At 58.9% G+C, this 19745-nt stretch overlaps 1 protein-coding gene and 1 gene segment (V, D, J or C); both read left to right on the top strand.

Moving 5' to 3' along the window:
* The first annotated feature begins 46 nt into the window (after positions 1–46).
* LOC128145586 (immunoglobulin lambda-1 light chain-like) lies at positions 47–13658 on the top strand. Its single transcript, XM_052795892.1, has 5 exons — positions 47–124; positions 258–548; positions 4093–4386; positions 11411–11452; positions 13149–13658. The coding sequence occupies exons 1-5, from the start codon at positions 79–81 to the stop codon at positions 13469–13471; spliced, it is 996 nt and encodes a 331-aa protein (XP_052651852.1). The 5' UTR covers positions 47–78; the 3' UTR covers positions 13472–13658.
* On the top strand, positions 5848–9498 carry LOC128145442 (Ig lambda chain C region-like). The segment is given in 3 exon segments: positions 5848–5905; positions 7741–7841; positions 9124–9498. Coding segments are annotated over 3 exon segments (534 nt in total).
* Positions 13659–19745: the final 6087 nt, after the last annotated feature.

Raw genomic sequence — 19745 nt, 5'->3', positions numbered from 1 at the left:
GGCAGGGGCTTAAAAGGGAGCTGGGGTCCACAAAGGAGCCCCATCGTCGTGGGGACACGGAGCTGGTGGGATTGCACCATGGCCTGGGCCCCTCTCCTCCTCGCGGTGCTCGCCCACAGCTCAGGTGCCATGGCCAGACTCGCCGCGCTCGGCTGGGGCCTTCGGGCACAGGGGCCCCGTCCAGCACCCGTGGAGGGCTGTGCTGGTGGGGCACTGGCTGACCCCCGTCTTCTCCCCTCTCTCCTCTCCCTCTCCAGGTTCCCTGGTCCAGGCAGCGCTGACTCAGCCACCCTCCGTGTCAGTGAATCCGGGACAAAACATCCAGATCACCTGCTCCGGGGGTAGCAGCTACTATGGCTGGTACCAGCAGAAGGTTCCTGGCAGTGCCCCCGTCACTGTGATCTACTGGAATGACAAGAGACCCTCAGGCATCCCTTCACGATTCTCCGGATCCTTGTCTGGCTCCACAGCCACGTTAACCATCACTGGGGTCCAAGCCGAGGATGAGGCTGTCTATTACTGTGGTAGCTACGACAGCAGCTACAATGGTCCCACGGTGACACAGAGCAATGGGGAAGTGAATCAAAAACCTCCCACCGTTGCAGGAGTCAGTTAGGAGTCTCCGCTGTTCCTGTTTGATGGTGGGGCAGGTCTCCACCATGGCCCTGCCCTGTGGCCCTGCAGGTGGCTGTGGCTGGAGTCCCGGCTTGGCCGTCCCTTGGAGCCCCAGGTCTGTGCCTGTCTCCTGTCATTTGGGGAGAGTACATACAGCACTTGGGAACGCGCCACTCTCCACGGCCACATTAACCATTGCTGGGGTCCAAGCCAAGCCAGAGGCTGTCTCTTACTGTGCTGGCTGGGACACCAGTGCTGATCAGGGTCATGGTGACTCCCAGCACTGGAGAAGTAAGTGAGATGCAAACCCACTGCTGCCCCAGGGCCCCTCGGGTGCCGACTGCTGCTGCTGCCACCACTGCTGCTGTTTGGATGCGGAGCTGGAGCAGCACGTGTGCCCGTAGGCGGCTCCTGCCATGGGGCACGTGCTCTGCTCCAGGGGGGCCCCTCCATGCTGCCTGCAAGGAGACAGACCCCCTGCAGCCCTGCCCTGCCCGTGCCCGTCGTGCTCTCTGTGCACCGGCCACCCTGGGGCTGGCATCGTAGGGGACAGGGAGGCGTCGGGGTCGGGGGGCATTTCCCGTGGGCGCAGCCGCTCTTGGGCTGGGCACGAGGCTGCCGATGGCAGCCGCGATCCCTGTGCCCTGGGTCGGAGCAGGGTTGGCCAGCGTCTGCCCCGATGGCTGCAAGCAGAGCCCCTGGGCTGCCCTGGTCCTGGCTGCATTTGCCCAGCGCCGGCCCTTTGGCCTTGTTACCAGCTCATGGGGAGGCTTTGCTGGAGCCCCAGGGCTCAATGCCACACGATTCCCGTTGTGCTGGGGAAGGGGTGCCTGGGAAGAGCAAAGGCCTTGAGCGGTTGTCCTGGGCCAGCAGGGGAAGAGCCAGGGCAGGAAGGCAGCAGAGCAAGAGGGTTCCTTAGAAGCCTGGGACAGCCGTAGGAGGGAAAGATGCTGAAAGTGGGGTGGGAAGTACTGGGGGTTGGTGTTGCCCCAGTCCCAGTCCTGGGAGCTGTGAGAGCTGCCCGCCCCCCCAGTCTCCCCTTGCCCCCAGCAGCCCAGCTCTCCTGCACCCTTTGGCCCTGCGGCCGCTCGGCCCAGGCTGGGGACAGCAGGTCCGTGTTGGCGTGTTTCGGACTCTGAGCTGGGACGTGTCTCTGCTCTGTGCCTGGAGACAAGCCCCGCTGCATCTGGGGTGGTGGGGCTGGGCAGGCAACGGGGAGGGAGGTGGGGAGAGAGGCGCGGGCAGGATCCGGCCATGAGCGCGGGATCAGATTTGCATGGAGGGGCCGTGCCCCAGGCAGGCAGGGGCTTAAAAGGGAGCTGGGGTCCGCAAAGGAGCCCCATCGTCGTGGGGACACGGAGCTGGTGGGATTGCACCATGGCCTGGGCCCCTCTCCTCCTCGCGGTGCTCGCCCACAGCTCAGGTGCCATGGCCAGACTCGCCGCGCTCGGCAGGGGCCTTCGGGCACAGGGGCCCCGTCCAGCACCCGTGGAGGGCTGTGCTGGTGGGGCACTGGCTGACCCCCGTCTTCTCCCCTCTCTCCTCTCCCTCTCCAGGTTCCCTGGTCCAGGCAGCGCTGACTCAGCCACCCTCCGTGTCAGCGAACCTGGGACAAACCGTCCAGATCACCTGCTCCGGGGTTAGCAGCAGCAGTTATGTTGGCTGGTACCAGCAGAAGGTTCCTGGCAGCACCCCTGTCACTGTGATCTACAATGACAACCAGAGACCCTCAGGCATCCCTTCACGATTCTCCGGATCCTTGTCTGGCTCCACAGCCACGTTAACCATCACTGGGGTCCAAGCCGAGGACGAGGCTGTCTATTACTGTGGTAGCGACGACAGCAGCAACAATGGTCCCACGGTGACACAGAGCAATGGGGAAGTGAATCAAAAACCTCCCACCGTTGCAGGAGTCAGTTAGGAGTCTCCGCTGTTCCTGTTTGATGGTGGGGCAGGTCTCCACCATGGCCCTGCCCTGTGGCCCTGCAGGTGGCTGTGGCTGGAGTCCCGGCTTGGCCGTCCCTTGGAGCCCCAGGTCTGTGCCCGTCTCCTGTCATTTGGGGAGGGTATGTACAGCACTTGGGAATGTGCCACTCTCCACGGCCACATTAACCATTGCTGGAGTCCAAGCCAAGCCAGAGGCTGTTTCTTACTGTGCTGGCTGGGACACCAGTGCTGATCAGGGTCATGGTGACTCCCAGCACTGGGGAAGTAAGTGAGATGCAAACCCACTGCTGCCCCAGGGCCCCTCGGGTGCCGACTGCTGCTGCTGCCACCACTGCTGCTGTTTGGATGCGGAGCTGGAGCAGCACGTGTGCCCGTAGGCGGCTCCTGCCATGGGGCACGTGCTCTGCTCCAGGGGGGCCCCTCCATGCTGCCTGCAAGGAGACAGCCCCCCTGCAGCCCTGCCCTGCCCGTGCCCGTCGTGCTCTCTGTGCACCGGCCACCCTGGGGCTGGCATCGTAGGGGACAGGGAGGCGTCGGGGTCGGGGGGCATTTCCCGTGGGCGCAGCCGCTCTTGGGCTGGGCACGAGGCTGCCGATGGCAGCCGCGATCCCTGTGCCCTGGGTTGGAGCAGGGCTGGCCAACGTCTGCCCCGATGGCTGCAAGCAGAGCCCCTGGGCTGCCCTGGTCCTGGCTGCGTTTGCCCAGCGCCGGCCCTTTGGCCTTGTTACCAGCTCATGGGGAGGCTTTGCTGGAGCCCCAGGGCTCAATGCCACACGATTCCCGTTGTGCTGGGGAAGGGGTGCCTGGGAAGAGCAAAGGCCTTGAGCAATAGTCCTGGGCCGGCAGGGGAAGAGCCAGGGCAGGAAGGCAGCAGAGCAAGAGGGTTCCTTAGAAGCCTGGGACAGCCGTAGGAGGGAAAGATGCTGAAAGTGGGGTGGGAAGTACTGGGGGTTGGTGTTGCCCCAGTCCCAGTCCTGGGAGCTGTGAGAGCTGCCCCGCCCCCCCAGTCTCCCCTTGCCCCCAGCAGCCCAGCTCTCCTGCACCCTTTGGCCCTGCGGCTGCTTGGCCCAGGCTGGGGACAGCAGGTCCGTGTTGGCGTGTTTCGGACTCTGAGCTGGGACGTGTCTCTGCTCTGTGCCTGGGGACAAGCCCCGCTGCATCTGGGGTGGTGGGGCTGGGCAGGCAACGGGGAGGGAGGTGGGGAGAGAGGCGCGGGCAGGATCCGGCCATGAGCGCGGGATCAGATTTGCATGGAGGGGCCGTGCCCCAGGCAGGCAGGGGCTTAAAAGGGAGCTGGGGTCCACAAAGGAGCCCCATCGTCGTGGGGACACGGAGCTGGTGGGATTGCACCATGGCCTGGGCCCCTCTCCTCCTCGCGGTGCTCGCCCACAGCTCAGGTGCCATGGCCAGACTCGCCGCGCTCGGCAGGGGCCTTCGGGCACAGGGGCCCCGTCCAGCACCCGTGGAGGGCTGTGCTGGTGGGGCACTGGCTGACCCCCGTCTTCTCCCCTCTCTCCTCTCCCTCTCCAGGTTCCCTGGTCCAGGCAGCGCTGACTCAGCCACCCTCCGTGTCAGCGAACGTGGGACAAACCGTCCAGATCACCTGCTCCGGGGTTAGCAGCAGCAGTTATGTTGGCTGGTACCAGCAGAAGGTTCCTGGCAGCACCCCTGTCACTGTCATCTACTACGACAACCAGAGACCCTCGGGCATCCCTTCACGATTCTCCGGATCCAAGTCTGGCTCCACAGCCATGTTAACCATCACTGGGGTCCAAGCCGAGGACGAGGCTGTCTATTACTGTGGTGGCTACGACGGCAGCAACAATGGTCCCACGGTGACACAGAGCAATGGGGAAGTGAATCAAAAACCTCCCACCGTTGCAGGAGTCAGTTAGGAGTCTCCGCTGTTCCTGTTTGATGGTGGGGCAGGTCTCCACCATGGCCCTGCCCTGTGGCCCTGCAGGTGGCTGTGGCTGGAGTCCCGGCTTGGCCGTCCCTTGGAGCCCCAGGTCTGTGCCCGTCTCCTGTCATTTGGGGAGGGTATGTACAGCACTTGGGAACGCGCCACTCTCCACGGCCACATTACCCATTGCTGGGGTCCAAGCCAAGCCAGAGGCTGTCTCTTACTGTGCTGGCTGGGACACCAGTGCTGATCAGGGTCATGGTGACTCCCAGCACTGGGAAAGTAAGTGAGATGCAAACCCACTGCTGCCCCAGGGCCCCTCGGGTGCCGACTGCTGCTGCTGCCACCACTGCTGCTGTTTGGATGCGGAGCTGGAGCAGCACGTGTGCCCGTAGGCGGCTCCTGCCATGGGGCACGTGCTCTGCTCCAGGGGGGCCCCTCCATGCTGCCTGCAAGGAGACAGCCCCCCTGCAGCCCTGCCCTGCCCGTGCCCGTCGTGCTCTCTGTGCACCGGCCACCCTGGGGCTGGCATCGTAGGGGACAGGGAGGCGTCGGGGTCGGGGGGCATTTCCCATGGGCGCAGCCGCTCTTGGGCTCGGCACGAGGCTGCTGATGGCAGCCGCGATCCCTGTGCAACGGGGAGGGAGGTGGGGAGAGAGGCGCGGGCAGGATCCGGCCATGAGCGCAGGATGAGATTTGCATGGAGGGGCCGTGCCCCAGGCAGGCAGGGGCTTAAAAGGGAGCTGGAGTCAGCGAAAGAGCCCCATCGTTGTGGGACGCAGAGCTGGTGGGATTGCACCATGGCCTGGGCCCCTCTCCTCCTTGCGGTGCTCGCCCACAGCTCAGGTGCCATGGCCAGACTCACTGCGCTCGGCTGGGGCTTTTGGGCACAGTGGCCCCGTCCCACTGCCCGGGGAGGGCTGTGCTCCTGGGGTACTGGCTGACCCCTGTCTTTTCCTCTCCCTCTCCAGGTTCCCTGGTCCAAGCAGATCTGACTCAGCCGCTCTCCGTGTCAGTGAACCTGGGACAAACTGTCAGGATCACCTGCTCTGGGTTTAATGTCAACAGTTCTATTGGCTGGTACCAGCAGAAGGCACCTGGTGGTCCCCCTGTCACTGTCATCTACTGGAATGACAACAGACCCTCGGGCATCCCTTCACGATTCTCCGCATCCAAGTCCGGCACGACCAGCACATTAACTGTCACTGGGGTCCAAGACGAGGACGAGGCTTTCTATTACTGTGGTGGCCATGGCAGTAGCAGCAGCAATGCTCCCACGGTGACACAGGGCAATGGGGAAGTGATACAAAAACTTCCCACCATTGCAGGAGCCAGTTAGAAGTCTGTGCTGTCCCCATCTGATGGTGGGGCAGGTCCCCGCCATGGCCCTGCAAGTGGCTGTCCCTGGTGTACCGGCTGAGCCGTCCCTTAGAGCCACAGGTCTGTGCCTGTCCCTGGGCATTTGAGGAGGGGATGATGGCCAGCAGCCTTGTCCCTGCCCCACACTGCGAGTCCAAGGTCCCCTGTGCTCCCTGGCCGGCACCCAGAGCCCTGCCAGGTGTCCCCCTGTCCTCCTCCCAGCCCAGCTGCGCCAGGAGCCCTGGCGCACTGGGCACCAGCTCCCCCCAGCCATTGCCGATTTCAGCCCATAAAGGAAGCGATTTCTGGGGGTAGGTGTTTGCACAAGCCATGCCAGGGCAGTTTCAGGATGGTTTATGCTGCAAGGCTGCTTGGCACATCCTACCCTTTCCCTTCTTGTTTGCTTCCAGGCACGTCTGGTTGAGCCACGTGGCAGCAGCGGAGAGTGCCTGGCGTCGCCTCCGTTTCTCAGCCCTGGCAGCTGGGACACAGCAGCCATGGTTAGCCTCCCCAGTGCCTTCCCTGTGACTAGCACCCCCTTACCTGCCCCCTCTTCTGCCGAGGCCACGTGCCAGGTAGGTGCTGAAGGACCAACACCCCTGGTACATCCAGCACGGCATCAGTTCTCCTCCATACCTCCCTCCAAGGAGAAGAGCTGGACTTTCAAGCTGTAGGTTGTTCTCCCTTTATTGTTGTCCCCTAAAATGGAACCGAAACCCCATCAAAGTCTGAGAAATGCTCACAAACTGGTCATCCACAGTAGATGGCATTGGCTTCAGCTAAATGCTTTGCACAGACAATTTCAGTGATTTTTTTTTTTTTTTTGCTAGTTTCAGTCTTTGCACCAATGCATAAGCCTATCCGGAGGCAAACCAAACCTCTGAAACAGAAAGTGCCTCAAACCACAAAATCTTTGAAGCATCATTTATTTTCTAGTGACTCAGGAGGTTCACTGACTGCCTCTTTCTAGAACCACTTGCACAAACCACAGCATTTGAATATTTTCAAGTTCAATTTAAGTTGGCGCTATTGAAATTCAGTGCTCCAAGAGCCTGTTTGCTCTGAGCCAAGCACCCGGTGCCCTGTGAGATTGGCACCACGCTGGAACAATACTTCACAAAGCAGCAGCCAAGCCTTCCCTGGGGAATTTGAAGTTAATCGGTCTTAGCTGAAACCCATCCTGGCTCACTTTTGCCTTGGCTATTGCAGCTGTATGTAGGCACCCGCATCCCTTGCATGCTTTTTTCTGCTAGTCCCAGCTCTTCCTCTTTACCAACAGCCTTTGATGCCTCCTCTCCAACCCCCTTCGCAAACCTTGGCCCTTGGCAGATGCTCCTGGGAGCGCTCACCTGAGGGCTGTGGCTCCAAGGGCTGTGAAGGCAGGGACGATTAGGGCACTACCAGGAGTAGAAGCCTGGGGAATGCAAAATGGGCCCGGGCAGCTCTGCGGAAAGCTGAGTTCCTGGGTGGGTAGGGGATACCGCTGGCAGGGTGCTTGGAACAAACCTGCGGTTTCCCTGTCTCCTGTGCAAGGAAAATATATGATGTCTGCCATCCCCTTCTGTCCGTGCTGCTCCTCCCTGCTGCTCCGGAGCTGGCTTAGCTGGTGGAGCAGCACCATCCTCCACCCCCGGTGCCTTGGGAAGCATCCACCACCTTGGCAGAACCAGGTGAGATGGGTTTAAGTGCTCCACTTGGTGCTGAAGGCTGCTCCGGCACCTTCCATCTCAGCTCCCGAAGGCAGGAGGGTGCCCAGGGCAGGACAGGCAGCACACGGGCTGCCTGCCCTCCACTGCGCTCACCCTGGCAGTAACACGTGTTCCCCCTCGGCACACGCGTGGACTGGAACCTGTTGCTCTCATTCCCCCTTTACTTCATGCTCCTTGCACCCCCCCCTGGCCCCGGCTTGCCCATAGCCCAGGCCACGCTGCCCACGCTCGGCGCATCTCTGGCATCTCTGCACGGAGCGGCCCGGGGAGGAATGCTGCAGTGCTCAAATGGGGCGAAGCTGGACCTGGTGAGCTGCCACCTCCCTCCCCAGGGACAAGGTGGGACTGATCCTAAGGCCACCAAAGGCAGACTGGCCCAAACTGAGGGGGACCTTCACCAAAACTTGTGAGTCAACGAGCATTTTATATGGGAGTTGTTTGGAGGGAGACTGACAGGCGATTTCAGCCAAGACCTTGGCCAACGGTGGCAGAGCTGCTGGATATCCCTTGGGAGAGACGGGTCGGGGGGAGGATGCACAAATACCATCCCTACTCCATCATCCCCAGCAAGCAGCACCACACAAGCTGCATCAGTGGCTGGGAGCCCGGCTGCCTCCTCACCATGTTGACGGGGCGCAGGGGCTGCTGGCTGAGCATAAGCAGCTGCTCGGGCTCCTTCTGTGCAGCAATGTGTCACTGAGTTTATTTCTTTGGCAGTGGGACCCAGGTGACCGTCCTCAGTAAGTCAGTCCAATGCTCACGCATGGTCTTCCCAGTGCCGGGGGCTGTACAGGCTCTTTCTGGGGTTTGTGGTGTTGGTTTTTTTCTTTCTTCAACTTCTTTATTTGGTTATGGTAGCGTGTCCTCCATCTGTCTAACTGCACTGAAACATATTCACATGCCTTTCCTTGACAGGAGGAAACAAGGTTTTATGGGCTAATTGAGCTTTGCTGCTTGCAAAACATTTCTGGTGCTTTCAAATCTGCACACCCTCTACTGATCCTGTGGGTCTCGTTCAACTTGTCTGAGTGCAGGAGTTACTGGGTAAAAGTATATCCATATATTTGCCAGACAGCCAGATTATATTGGAGTTTATGAAACAGAAATTTCTTAACATTTCTCTTTCTCCTAAGGAGAAGCTCCCGGGTATGCTTTATGGTATGATGAGGAAATATATAGGGGGTTGAAGTGGAAGGCTTCAAGTCTGAGCAGATGGGTTGGGCTCGCTGGCTGAGAACAAGGCTGCCTCTTCATTTCCCAATGGCACGCAGAAGGATCGCTGCCTCTTCAGCCTCCAAAAAGCAGCATAGCTGAGTCTTGGCTACAGCTGCACACGTGCGTGGCACAGGGCCGAGCTGTGGGATGCTGGTGACGGGGAATCCTGCAGGCACGCATGCTGGGTGTCCTCCAGACAGCTGGGGCCTCTTACCTCCAGGGCAGTGTTTTTAGATTGCTAGGCTGAATATTAAGAAAATAAGCTGACCGCAGAGACCTTGAGCTATTAGCTCCTTTGCTGGTGGTAGGAGCTGTACTGAAAGACACTAGCCGGGACCAAAACCCCATGGGTACAGCCGTGTCCACACTTTAAAGACCTTCCTCCTTCCACATCCACCTCCCCGCACCACCTTCTCTCCCCTCGCAGGCCAGCCCAAGGCCCCCCCCACCGTCCACCTCTTCCCGCCGTCCACCGACGAGCTCTCGACGCAGAGCAAAGCCACCCTGGTGTGTCTGCTGGGAGACTTCTACCCCGGCGCCATGCAGGTGACCTGGACGGCCGATGGCCGTACCCTCTCCAGTGGCATCGAGACCAGCCGTCCCCAGCGGCAGACCAACAACCAGTACATGGCCAGCAGCTACCTGACGCTGAGTGCCGCCGACTGGAGGAGCTGCAAGACCTACGCCTGCAAGGTCACGCATGAGACTAGCACCATCAAAAAGGTCCTGACTAGATCTGAGTGCTCCTAACCCCACTGGGGATTGGACCACCCTGGCCCTCGAGCATCACACTCCCCAGCACGGTGCTTCACCGCTCGCCCCATCCCTGTCCTCTCCTTCTGTGCGAGTCTCTGCCATCTCTATGGGCCCTTCCTTCGTGCCTGAATCCTTCCCATCTGCCCTGCCCCATCCTGGGCATCATCCAAATAAACCCTGAGGTAGTGTTGGCCCTGCATCCACATCTGCCAGTCCTTCCTCCTTGGTCAAATATGATCACGACCCTGCAATAAAACATGACCCCACAACAAAACATGACCCCGATCGGTGAGAGCTTAACCGCTCACTCTCACATCTTAAGCTCACTGGGTTGGTGCATTTTCCCTTGCAAAGCTCTGCAGCTGGTCCTCGGGTGTCCCCAGCTGGCTGCTGCCTTCCTTCCCTGGGCTCCTGCCCCAAATTCCATTGCACATCTCAGGCACTGGGGCTGCACTAGCCCTGAGTTTGGTCCTGGGCACTGGCTTGATCTCCCACACCAAAGGTGGGAGCTAAATTAAGTTGGAGAAAGCAGCCGGCCAGGGCTCCTCCTCTGCAGCGCCCAGTGCTGGCTGATGCACCTAGCCCTCCCCTCCGCCTGCAGATGAGGCCCCCCCAAACCAGGCGGGCCATAAAGCACTGAGACCTGCGCTGAGCTCTGTTAGGGCAGAAATAAACCCCCCCGTGAATTTGGCCTTTGGTTATCACCCACTGATGCAGCAATAGGTGCCTTCAGCAAGCATTCTGGGGCCTGATCCTCTGGCATGGCCGGTGGGTTTCGTTGGCTCGGGGGGGCCCTGAACTCCCCCACAATGGAGCCAACCCCGCACCAGTGCCTTTGCCGGTGCTGACATGCCAGGTGTGACAAAGGGAAGTGCTTATCCACCCTCGGCGGGATGGTCCAGCGCCCCATGGCCACCCCCGAGCGCAGGGCTGAGCTCCAGCGCAGCAGCGGGCGCAGTGGGACGGCAGCTGGGGCTGCACCGCTCCGCTGCCACGGGTGGCCCCAGCACAGGGCACCCTGACACAGCTGCTGCAAGGAGGCTCACCCGCCCGCCAGGCACCGAAAATCCTGCCCAGGTAAGGACGTGAGCTGCACCGGGGTCCGGTTTTGCCCCAGAGAGCAGGGCCAGGCTGCAGGGTGGTACGAGCTCAGGGAGGTGGGGTTCCCCCGTGAAACCACAGCACCTACACCAGCACTGGTGTTTCTGGGCAGTGGGAAGGATGGATGGATGGTTTGTTCATGCAATTTACTCACACACATACCGTCCGATGGCCGGTGATCCCTGTTTGCCCCAGCTGCAGCCATGGTGTGGCCTGAGGGGTGGCAGGATGGTGGCCAGTGCCCCCCAGGGCAGCCCACAGTCACCTGCATGGCAGCAGCGCAGGTCGAGGCAAAGCACTGCCTGTCACACCTTAGGGGCACCCAAAGCCACCACCAGCCCTTCCTCAGCCGGGATTAACATCCCCACACCACAGGCAGGGACATGGGCTTGTAACGAGTACAAGGCGCACGGTCCTGGGTAGCAGTGTGTCCCCGGAGCAGCCAACGACGCAGCCACAGCTCTGGAGAGCCCAGCCAACGCAGTCCATGCAGGATGGTGGGGCCAAGGCCATCCATTTTCCCATGGCCCCTCCAGCAAGGACACACAGACGTCCCCATATGGCTGTCCTGCTACTTCTGTCCTGCCACATCCACCGGGACACGTCCAGCACCGTACATCTAGCCTGCTGTGTCCAGTGGGGCATCTCTACCCCATCACCTTCATCCTGCTGTGTCCATCGGGGCATCTCCATCCCATCACCTCCATCCTGCTGTGTCCATTGCGGCGTCTCTGTCCCATCAGCCCCATGGGTTCAGGACTGCTCCTGCCAGGAGGCAGGAGGTTTTTGCATGGCTCTGTATCACTGTGTGGTGTATTCGGGGCCGGGACCCTGTTGACCGTCCTAGGTGAGTCGCCGACTTCTTCTCGGTCTTTTCTTCCCCACCGCGAAATTGTGACAGTTTGTCGATTTTTGGGTGATTTGGGGTTTTTTTCTCGGACTTGGCGCTGGGCTGGGGTCTGCCGCCAGTTCAGAGATGGGCACTAGGCGCTGTGTTGCAGGCTGTGTCTTGTCCCTGCGGACTTGGAGGTCTCTGGTGTGTGCCATGGAGGATTGGGGGGTATTTTCTCAATTGAAAGATCTTAAAATTTGGCCAGGAAATGTGTCTGAGGTCTCAGGGAGCCTATTTCAGAAACTTAGGTTTAGGTCTCTAAGAAAGTAAATTTTTGTCTTTGTTAAAGAAATTAGTCGTTAGTCTAAGGTCTAAGGTCTAAGTCCTCAGGTCTTAGTCCTGAGGACTAAGTCTGTCACCCTCAGTGAGGAACAGGGTCTTCTCTGCGGCGTCCCGCAGCCGAGGGTGCGGGCGCTGTGAAATGGCAGCCCGTCCTTGGCCGCGAGCAGGCTGAAGTCGCATCCGACTTTGTGTTAAAATGGCATGTCCCCGGGATCTTAACCCAAATTTTTCAGGGGTATCTTAAAGAGCTCGTTGTCCAGGTAAGCCCTGTTAAAAATGGAGATTATTGAGCTGAAAATGCTGCTGGGAACAATGTTTGTCTGTCTTTGTAATTTTATAGAAGAATTTGGCCAAAAATCCCAATCTGAACCAAATTACTAGGTGCGTAAGATCGAGAAAAATGTAGTTTGACAATTTCTTCAGCAGAAAGTTTTTAATGGCAGAGTCCACCTGATTTTGAAATAGAGATAGAGACATTGTACATTTGAGGAGGCAGCAGAACCACCTCAGAAATACCAAATATCTTTTCTCCATCTTCTTTCGGGTGATTCTTAGTTGTACTTTTTCTGAGACAAGTCTGAAAGTAGAGTTGGGCAGAAAACAGGATGGTTTGTCTTTGAAACTTTGATATTTAAAAAAATTGCCTCACAAAAGGAAAGAAATGGGTTTATGGCAACTAACCAGAGATTTTGTTCTATATATTTATAATATAAATATATATATAAATATGTATGTTATATATAGTATATATAACATCATATTTCTGTATATTTATAATATAAATATATATATAAATATGTGTTATATATAGTGTATATATAACATACATATTAATATGTATGTTATATATAACATACGTATTTTATGTATGAAAAATATATAAATACATAAATATGTATTATATAAATGTTATATAATTATACATATAATTATATAATGATACATACTATATATGTAGTATATTGTATATTTTATATATGTAATATATAATATACATATATATGATGTATATTAGCTGTATACATAGATATCTTTAATATATAATGTGTATATGTGCACATATATATACGTATAGAGTATATATAACATATACACAAGCATATATGGGATGTATGTGTATGTGTATTACACATATTTATTTAATATATATAATATATATTTTTATATATATATATATATATATATATAAAAATATATATATAAAAATGTATCCCAAATCTAAATACATTAGAGTTGCAAACTCTGAGCTGAGGGGGAAGCGGGGAGTTTCTGGGCAGTGCCAGCTGGGGCGGGCAGGGCGGGCAGGCAGGGGGCTGTGGTGGGGCACAGGCTCCCCCGTGACCCCGCACCACCCTCTCTCCCCGCGCAGGCCAGCCCAAGGCCTCGCCCACCGTCCACCTCTTCCCGCCGTCCACCGACGAGCTCTCGACGCAGAGCAAAGCCACCCTGGTGTGTCTGCTGGGAGACTTCTACCCCGGCGCCGTGCAGGTGACCTGGACGGCCGATGGCCGTACCCTCTCCAGCGGCATCGAGACCAGCCAGCCCCAGCGGCAGACCAACAACCAGTACATGGCCAGCAGCTACCTGACGCTGAGTGCCGCCGACTGGAAGAGCCACGAGACCTATGCCTGCAAGGTCACGCACGAGGCCGGCAATGTGGAGAAGAGCCTGAAGAGATCCGAGTGCTCCTAACGCCGCCGGGACTTCCCCGTGCTAGGCGGCCCCTCGCCGGCCCCCTCCCTCTTCCCCGCTGCTGGGGGCAGCGGCTCTCCCCCCACCGCAGATGTCTCTCCCCATGTCCCCCCGTCCCCTGCTCCCGTACCCCTGACCTGAGTGTCACACGAATAAACACCGACACTGAACTAGCGCTGGCTCAGCATCCCTGTCTCTGTGTCCTTCCAACGCGCCTGCTCCCGCCGGTATCGCCCCAGCATGGAGGAGGGTGGAACGGGAACACGGACGCGCGCACAGACACACACGTGTGTCGCTGGGGCTCCTTGCAGCTCTTGCTCACCCCGGGGGACCCCAACGAACCCCCCTGGCACTGCCGAGACCAGGAGATGAGCAGCCTGGTCTAAGCCCCCATGCCAGCAGCGAGCACGTGGCCCTGGCTGTGCCATCCTTGTCCCTTGCCCGCTGGCCTCTGGGTGCCAGGTCCCTTGCAGGGACACGTGGCTTGTGGCGGGACCGTGGCCAGCCACGTCCCTTTGCTGGCCAGCCCTGGCTCTGTCCCCGTTTCCTCAGTCACCCACGTGTCCCCTGGGATGGGGGTGCCGGTGTAGCCACCAGTCATGCACGTGCACCAGTCTGTCCCTTGCACCCTGTGCCACAGCAGCGTGGGCCCCCCCGTGTGCCACGTGCCCAGTCACACGCCATCGTGCCATCCCCGGCACAGCCCTGGGGAAGTTTCCCTGCGGCCCCGCACATAAAGCGGCTTACGGCCACGGCTATGGCGAGAGAGCCAGTGCTCGGCCGCAGTCACCCCATCAGAGCTGCCAGGAGCCACCCCGGGACAGGGGATGGGAGCACCCAGCCACGCTGTGTGCAGTTCTGGGGGAGATGCCCCTTCGCCAGCCTCTTGGTAAAGGGGGGACGGCCCCACCATGTCCTCCTCCCCAGGCTGTGTCAGTGCCAGCGGGGTGCCTGGCCACACCAGGCTTTGGGTTACCACATGTCCCTGCCGGTGCCTTCTGGGGACACAGAATCATAGACTGGTATGGGTTGGAAGGGACCTTTAAAGGTCATCCAGTCCAAGACCCCTGCCACGAGCAAGGGCATCTGCAACTAGAGCAGGTTGCTCAGAGCCCCGTCCAACCTGGCCTGGAATGTTTTCAGGGATGGGGCATCTACCACCTCTCTGGGCAACCTGTGCCAGTGTTTCAACACCCTCATTGTAAAAAATGTCTTCCTTATATCTACGCTAAATCTACCCTACCCTCCCTTAGTTTAAAACCATTACCCCTTGTCCTATCGCAACAGGCCCTACTAAAATGTTTGCCCCATCTTTCTTATAAGCCCCCTTTAAGTACTGGAAGGCTGCTATAAGGTCTTCCCGGAGCCTTCTCTGCTCTGGTCTGAAGAACCCCAACTCTCAGCCTGTCCTCATAGGAGAGGTGTTCCAGCCCTCTGACAATTTTTGTGGCCCTCCTCTGGACCCACTCCAACAGGTCCATGTCTTTCCTGTACTGAGGGCTCCAGAGCTGGATGCAGTACTGCGGGGGGGGGGGGGGGGTCTCACCAGAGCGGAGTAGAGGGGCAGAATCCCCTCCCTCGACCTCTGGCCACACTTCTTTCAACCCAGCCCAGGATACAGTTGGCTTTCTAGGCTGCAAGTGCACATCGCCAGCTCACATCCAGCTTTTTATTCACCAGTACCCCCAAGTCGTTCTCCGCAGGGCTGCTCTCAACTCCTTCATCCCTCAGGATGTATTGATACTGGGGCACAGGAGGGATGACCGGACCCCCAGGAGCCCAGCCATAGGGAGTGACCCCCAGTGAGGTACAGAGATCAGCCCCACTCGGGGCAGCCCCTGTGTCCATCCCAGGGACCTGGACCCCCATGACCACTGTGGCTCCTCCGTGCCTCCCGCTGGCAATCAGCTGCCCTGGGAAGGCCAGGGGCCAGCCAACACCTTCACCATGGGATGGGCACTCGCCACGTTGGCCTTGCTTGGGGCAAAGCCCCCAGCAGCCGGGAAGGAGAAAGCACCGCTCTGTGCACCGCTGCCGGCTGTGTGTCCTCCCTGCTGCGTCCATCTGTCCTGTCCACTTCAATGCGTCCCTCTATCCTACCCATCCCAACGCCTCCATCCATCCTACCCATTCCAACAGCTCCATCCATCCTACCCACCCAAGCATCTCCATCCTATCCACCTGAATGCCTCCATCCATCGCAGAAAGCTCTGATGGAGCTGCCCACCCCGGCTCTTTAATGCTCTTTTTTACCCAACCGTTCAGCAACCACTTGAGGATTTCTCAGGAAATGAAGCCAAAACAAAACCAAAAATCTTCTGCCTAACTCAAACTCTATGAGACAAGATCCGAGGGGGCAGTTTCTGCTCTCTGCATTGTTCCTTGTCTGGCAAAATGTCTAAGGGAGCGGTTCCTCCCAGGGAACAAGCACTGCGGCAGCAACCCCAAACCTGTCAGGAAAGCAAATACCAAAGAGGAACTTTGAGTGGAATTAAGTTTCTTGCATCCATCTCTTCCTCACATGGACGTGCCAGGGTGGGCAGCGATGGCCTGAACAAAGCAGTGGTCCTGCTCCCGGCGAAAGGAGCCCCGTGTCCCCCAGCACTGCTGGGGACCTTGCAGCAACAGCAACACAGTGTTTTAGCATTTCAGAAGACTTTATTCTGGTGGGAAGATGCCGCTATTTACTCAGATAAGGTGCTTTTCCCAGCTTGTATTTCTGCAGGATGTGCAGCTCTCCAGCCAGCTCCGGGTCCGCAGTCACATCCGCAGCACCAGCCTGAGGCTTCCGACTGGCGCAGCATCCCCGTCCCTGTCCCCATCCCTCCCCATTGCTGCTGCAGACAGCAGCTCCCTGCTCCACGCCGACCCCGTGTCCTCATGCCCAAACTACTCCCCCACCTACGTCTCCTGCACCCAGGGGTCACCCCGACAAACACTGCCGCCGAGCTTGCGCTGGCTCTGCGTGGATGGCCAGATCTCCTGCACCCTCCATCCCATTCCCGTGCCGGCGTTATCTCCACGTGCACTAAAATCATCTTTTGCCAAGCAGCGAGGCTGTTTGTGGCTGCCGTTTCGCTCTTGCTGCCTGGTGACCCTGCAGCCCCTGGGGACACAGGGCACTGGGAGGTGCACCGAGTTCCCCAGGCCTCTGCTGGCCTGTCTCCCTGCCTGCGTGCCACCGAAGGCGGTCATCCCGGCTGGTGCAGGCAGGGGCTCAGCCCCTGCAGCACAGCCCCACTCTCACCCCCAGTAAAGCTTCACCCCCCCACTGCGGCCAGGGCCACCCTGGGGTGCCCCGCTCTGGGGCTGCTGGGGTTTCCCCAGCTCCACCAGGCATTTTGTCCTCAACGGGGGACAGCACGAGCCTTCCCCAGGCACCCCGAGCAGCTTCAGGGACGCGTGCCAGCCCTTGCGGGATGTGTGCCAGCCCTGCGGGGGCCGTGGGCACTGTGCGGTCCTGACAGGGCACAGATAGAAGGGGCAGGGGAAGACATGAGCCCTGCTCTGTCCCGGCCCTCCCTCCCTCCTGCTTTTTGGCAGGGAGCTGGCAGCAGGGCCTAGACCCCACAAGAGGTGCCAAGAGGTACCTTGTGCTCCAAAACAACATTATTGGCTTTATTCCAGCTTTATTCTGGCTTTATCCTGCTCCCCAGCCAGGCAAGGGAGACCCTGCTGTGGCACAGCCCCGTGCATGGGGCAAACCCCCTTCCCATCGCCCTGCACAGGGGACTGGGCTGATGGAGGCAGTCCCAGCGTCCCTGCCCATGTGTGGGGTGACAGGCTCGGGGTTTTCCCAGGAAAGCCCATCCCCACAGGGCAAACCCATGCCCAGGCCAGATCGAAGTCCCCTGGGCTGCCACTAGCCCCAGGGAAGGAGCCAGCAGCAGGATGCTCAGCCTGCACCGGAGCCAGGGGAAGGAAGGGTGGGCGACAGAGGCATCTGTCCTGCCATGTTTCAAGAGGAGCTCCCCTGAGAGACAGGTTCCTGGGCAGACAGAGCTCGCAGCGGCAGAGAGCCAGCAGAGTTGGTCCTGGGGGGCTGCCGGGCTGTGGTAGGGGGTCCGGGAGGCGAGGGTCCCTGCAGTGCGGCCGCATGCGCCCATCCCAGCTCGCTGCTGGGGGACGCAGACCCAGAGACAGCACCAGCTCCTCCGCCCTGGCGCTGAGCCCCTTTGCACGCTGAAGCAAGGTTATTATTCCCTGGCAAACCCCTGCCCGTGGAATCCTCATCCCCGGCCTCATGGTGCTGTCGGGGCTTTCACCCAGAAGAGCGGCTGCCTGGGTTTCTGCTGGCCAAAAATGCCCCAAGGACCAAGAACTGATGCCAAGAAGGAAGCTCACTTTTTTTTCCCACTGATAAAGCACAAGCCTCAGTAATTACTGATTCCAGTATTTGGCAAATCATGCCCTTAAGCACCAGTTGAGGCTGGAGTGAATGACGGGGTAACACAGGAGCCCCTGTCCCAGACATGCTGCCAGGTTTTACCCTGCTAAATTCCACATTGGGGGGGGGGGGCAGCTGGTGGGGAGTGGGGCGGCAGGGCAACCCTTTCCACAGGGCTTGAAATCCATCTCAACGTCCCACAGGTAATGCTTGTCCCTCAGCCACAGGACACTGTGCTTTGCACAGGCTGTTTGGGGCAGGTTCTGCTGGGCCACAAGCCAGGGTCTCGCTTTGGCTCGGGTCTGGGCGAGCAGAGCGCAGGCACATCTCTGACTCTGGGGGCAGAAAAGCTCACCAATTATTGATTAAAAGATTTTGCTAAATCCTTTCTGTAAGCAGCAACTGTCAAGGAAAAAACCTGCTGAATTATAGATCAGTGGCCCCGGCCCCCCCAGGGCTCCCATACTCCCCCATCGCCTGCAGCACGGCAAATTTCCAGCCAGTTTTACCCATAACAAGCCTTCAACCGGGCTGGAGAGCCACCGCTGGGAATCACACTGGGATGGGGGGCCTGATCCAGCCCCCGGTGGGGAGGGAAGCGGTGCCTGAGAAGAAAAAGCATGTCCCACTCCTGCAGCCGCCCTTGGTGGGGTTTTCTGGTGAGCAAATGTGCTGAGCAAAACTGAAACCTCCGCCTCTCCCCAGCTGCAGCTCTCGCTCTCGCTCTGCCGTCTCCTGTGCTGCAATTTTAAACAGTCATTTTTTTTTCGTTGTTTTCCCACTTCACCATTAATTTTAAAACAAGGGGGATATAATTTACTAAATAAGATGCTTCAGGAAGGCTTTAATTAGCTGCAGAGAGAGGCGGTGGGTTCCACGGTAGGGTCGGGGCTTGGCGAGAGCTGCCCTCCTAGGCTGAGGCTTGCAGGCGAGGGTTTAGCAAGGCCTTCAGAGAGGAGTTAATAAACCCCAGAGGTTTAGATGCTTTGGGCTTGGAGGGGGCCCACGGCCGAGACCAGAGGGAGGGACGTGGGGATGGAGGCAGAGGGATGTGGGGCCACAGGAGCTCTTGCAACCCTTGCCCCAAAACACAGCACCCAGCCCCGGAGGGCAAAGCCCTGCTCCGTTCCCCAAACCCTGTCCTGGGGCGAGGGCAGCTCCCGCACCCATGGCCTTGCACTTGGGGGTGGTCACGCTGGAGCCCCTCTGTGGCGGCCACCTCCAGCCAAGTTTGTCCCCCAAAAACCAGCCTGGGCTTGCTTTTTTTTTATTGCACATCACTCGGTGATTGCCCCAGGCCACGGCAAGCCCCAGCATCTTGTGCCAGGAGGATTTGGGGGGTCTCCCTTTGCGGGGATGTGGCGGGAGCAGAGCGAGTGCACCTGGGGCTGATGAAACACCTCATCTGGAGAGACATGGGCGACGTGGCGCAGCCGGAGGGGACCGGGGCATCCCGCCTGCCCTCCCTGCGGCAGCTGCAGCCCCCCAAACAGCCGCTGTTCCTGGAGGCAGCAGGGCTGAAACTCGAAAGCAAGAGCTGGGGCTGAGAATAGCCCCAGCCCAGGCTGGGGGGAGCGAGGCAGAGCCAGACCCCGCTGGGGCGGCCGTGGGAGGACGGCACGAGTCCTCCTGCTTTGGCTTTGCAGCTGTGCCAAGCTCAGGCGATACCCGACAGCCTCTGCCCTGCCTGAGCCAGGGGGATGTAGCCCCCGAGCACCAGGAGGGGCAGCTAGCTGGTGGCTCCTGCACCCCCCCCCCGACATCCTCCCGCTCACGTAGCTGCTTTCTCTGAAAGGTTTGGGGAAAGGCTGTGCAGAGCCCAGACTGTGCCACGCCAGCTCTCGCCCCTCCCGGCCCCCCCAGCCGGCACCGCCATGCAGCTGTGCA

The sequence above is a fragment of the Harpia harpyja genome, chromosome 9 (assembly GCF_026419915.1).
Source record: "Harpia harpyja isolate bHarHar1 chromosome 9, bHarHar1 primary haplotype, whole genome shotgun sequence".
NCBI classification, from domain to species: domain Eukaryota; kingdom Metazoa; phylum Chordata; class Aves; order Accipitriformes; family Accipitridae; genus Harpia; species Harpia harpyja.
Note: the sequence above shows the minus strand (reverse complement) of the source record. Positions and strands in the feature narration are given on the sequence as shown.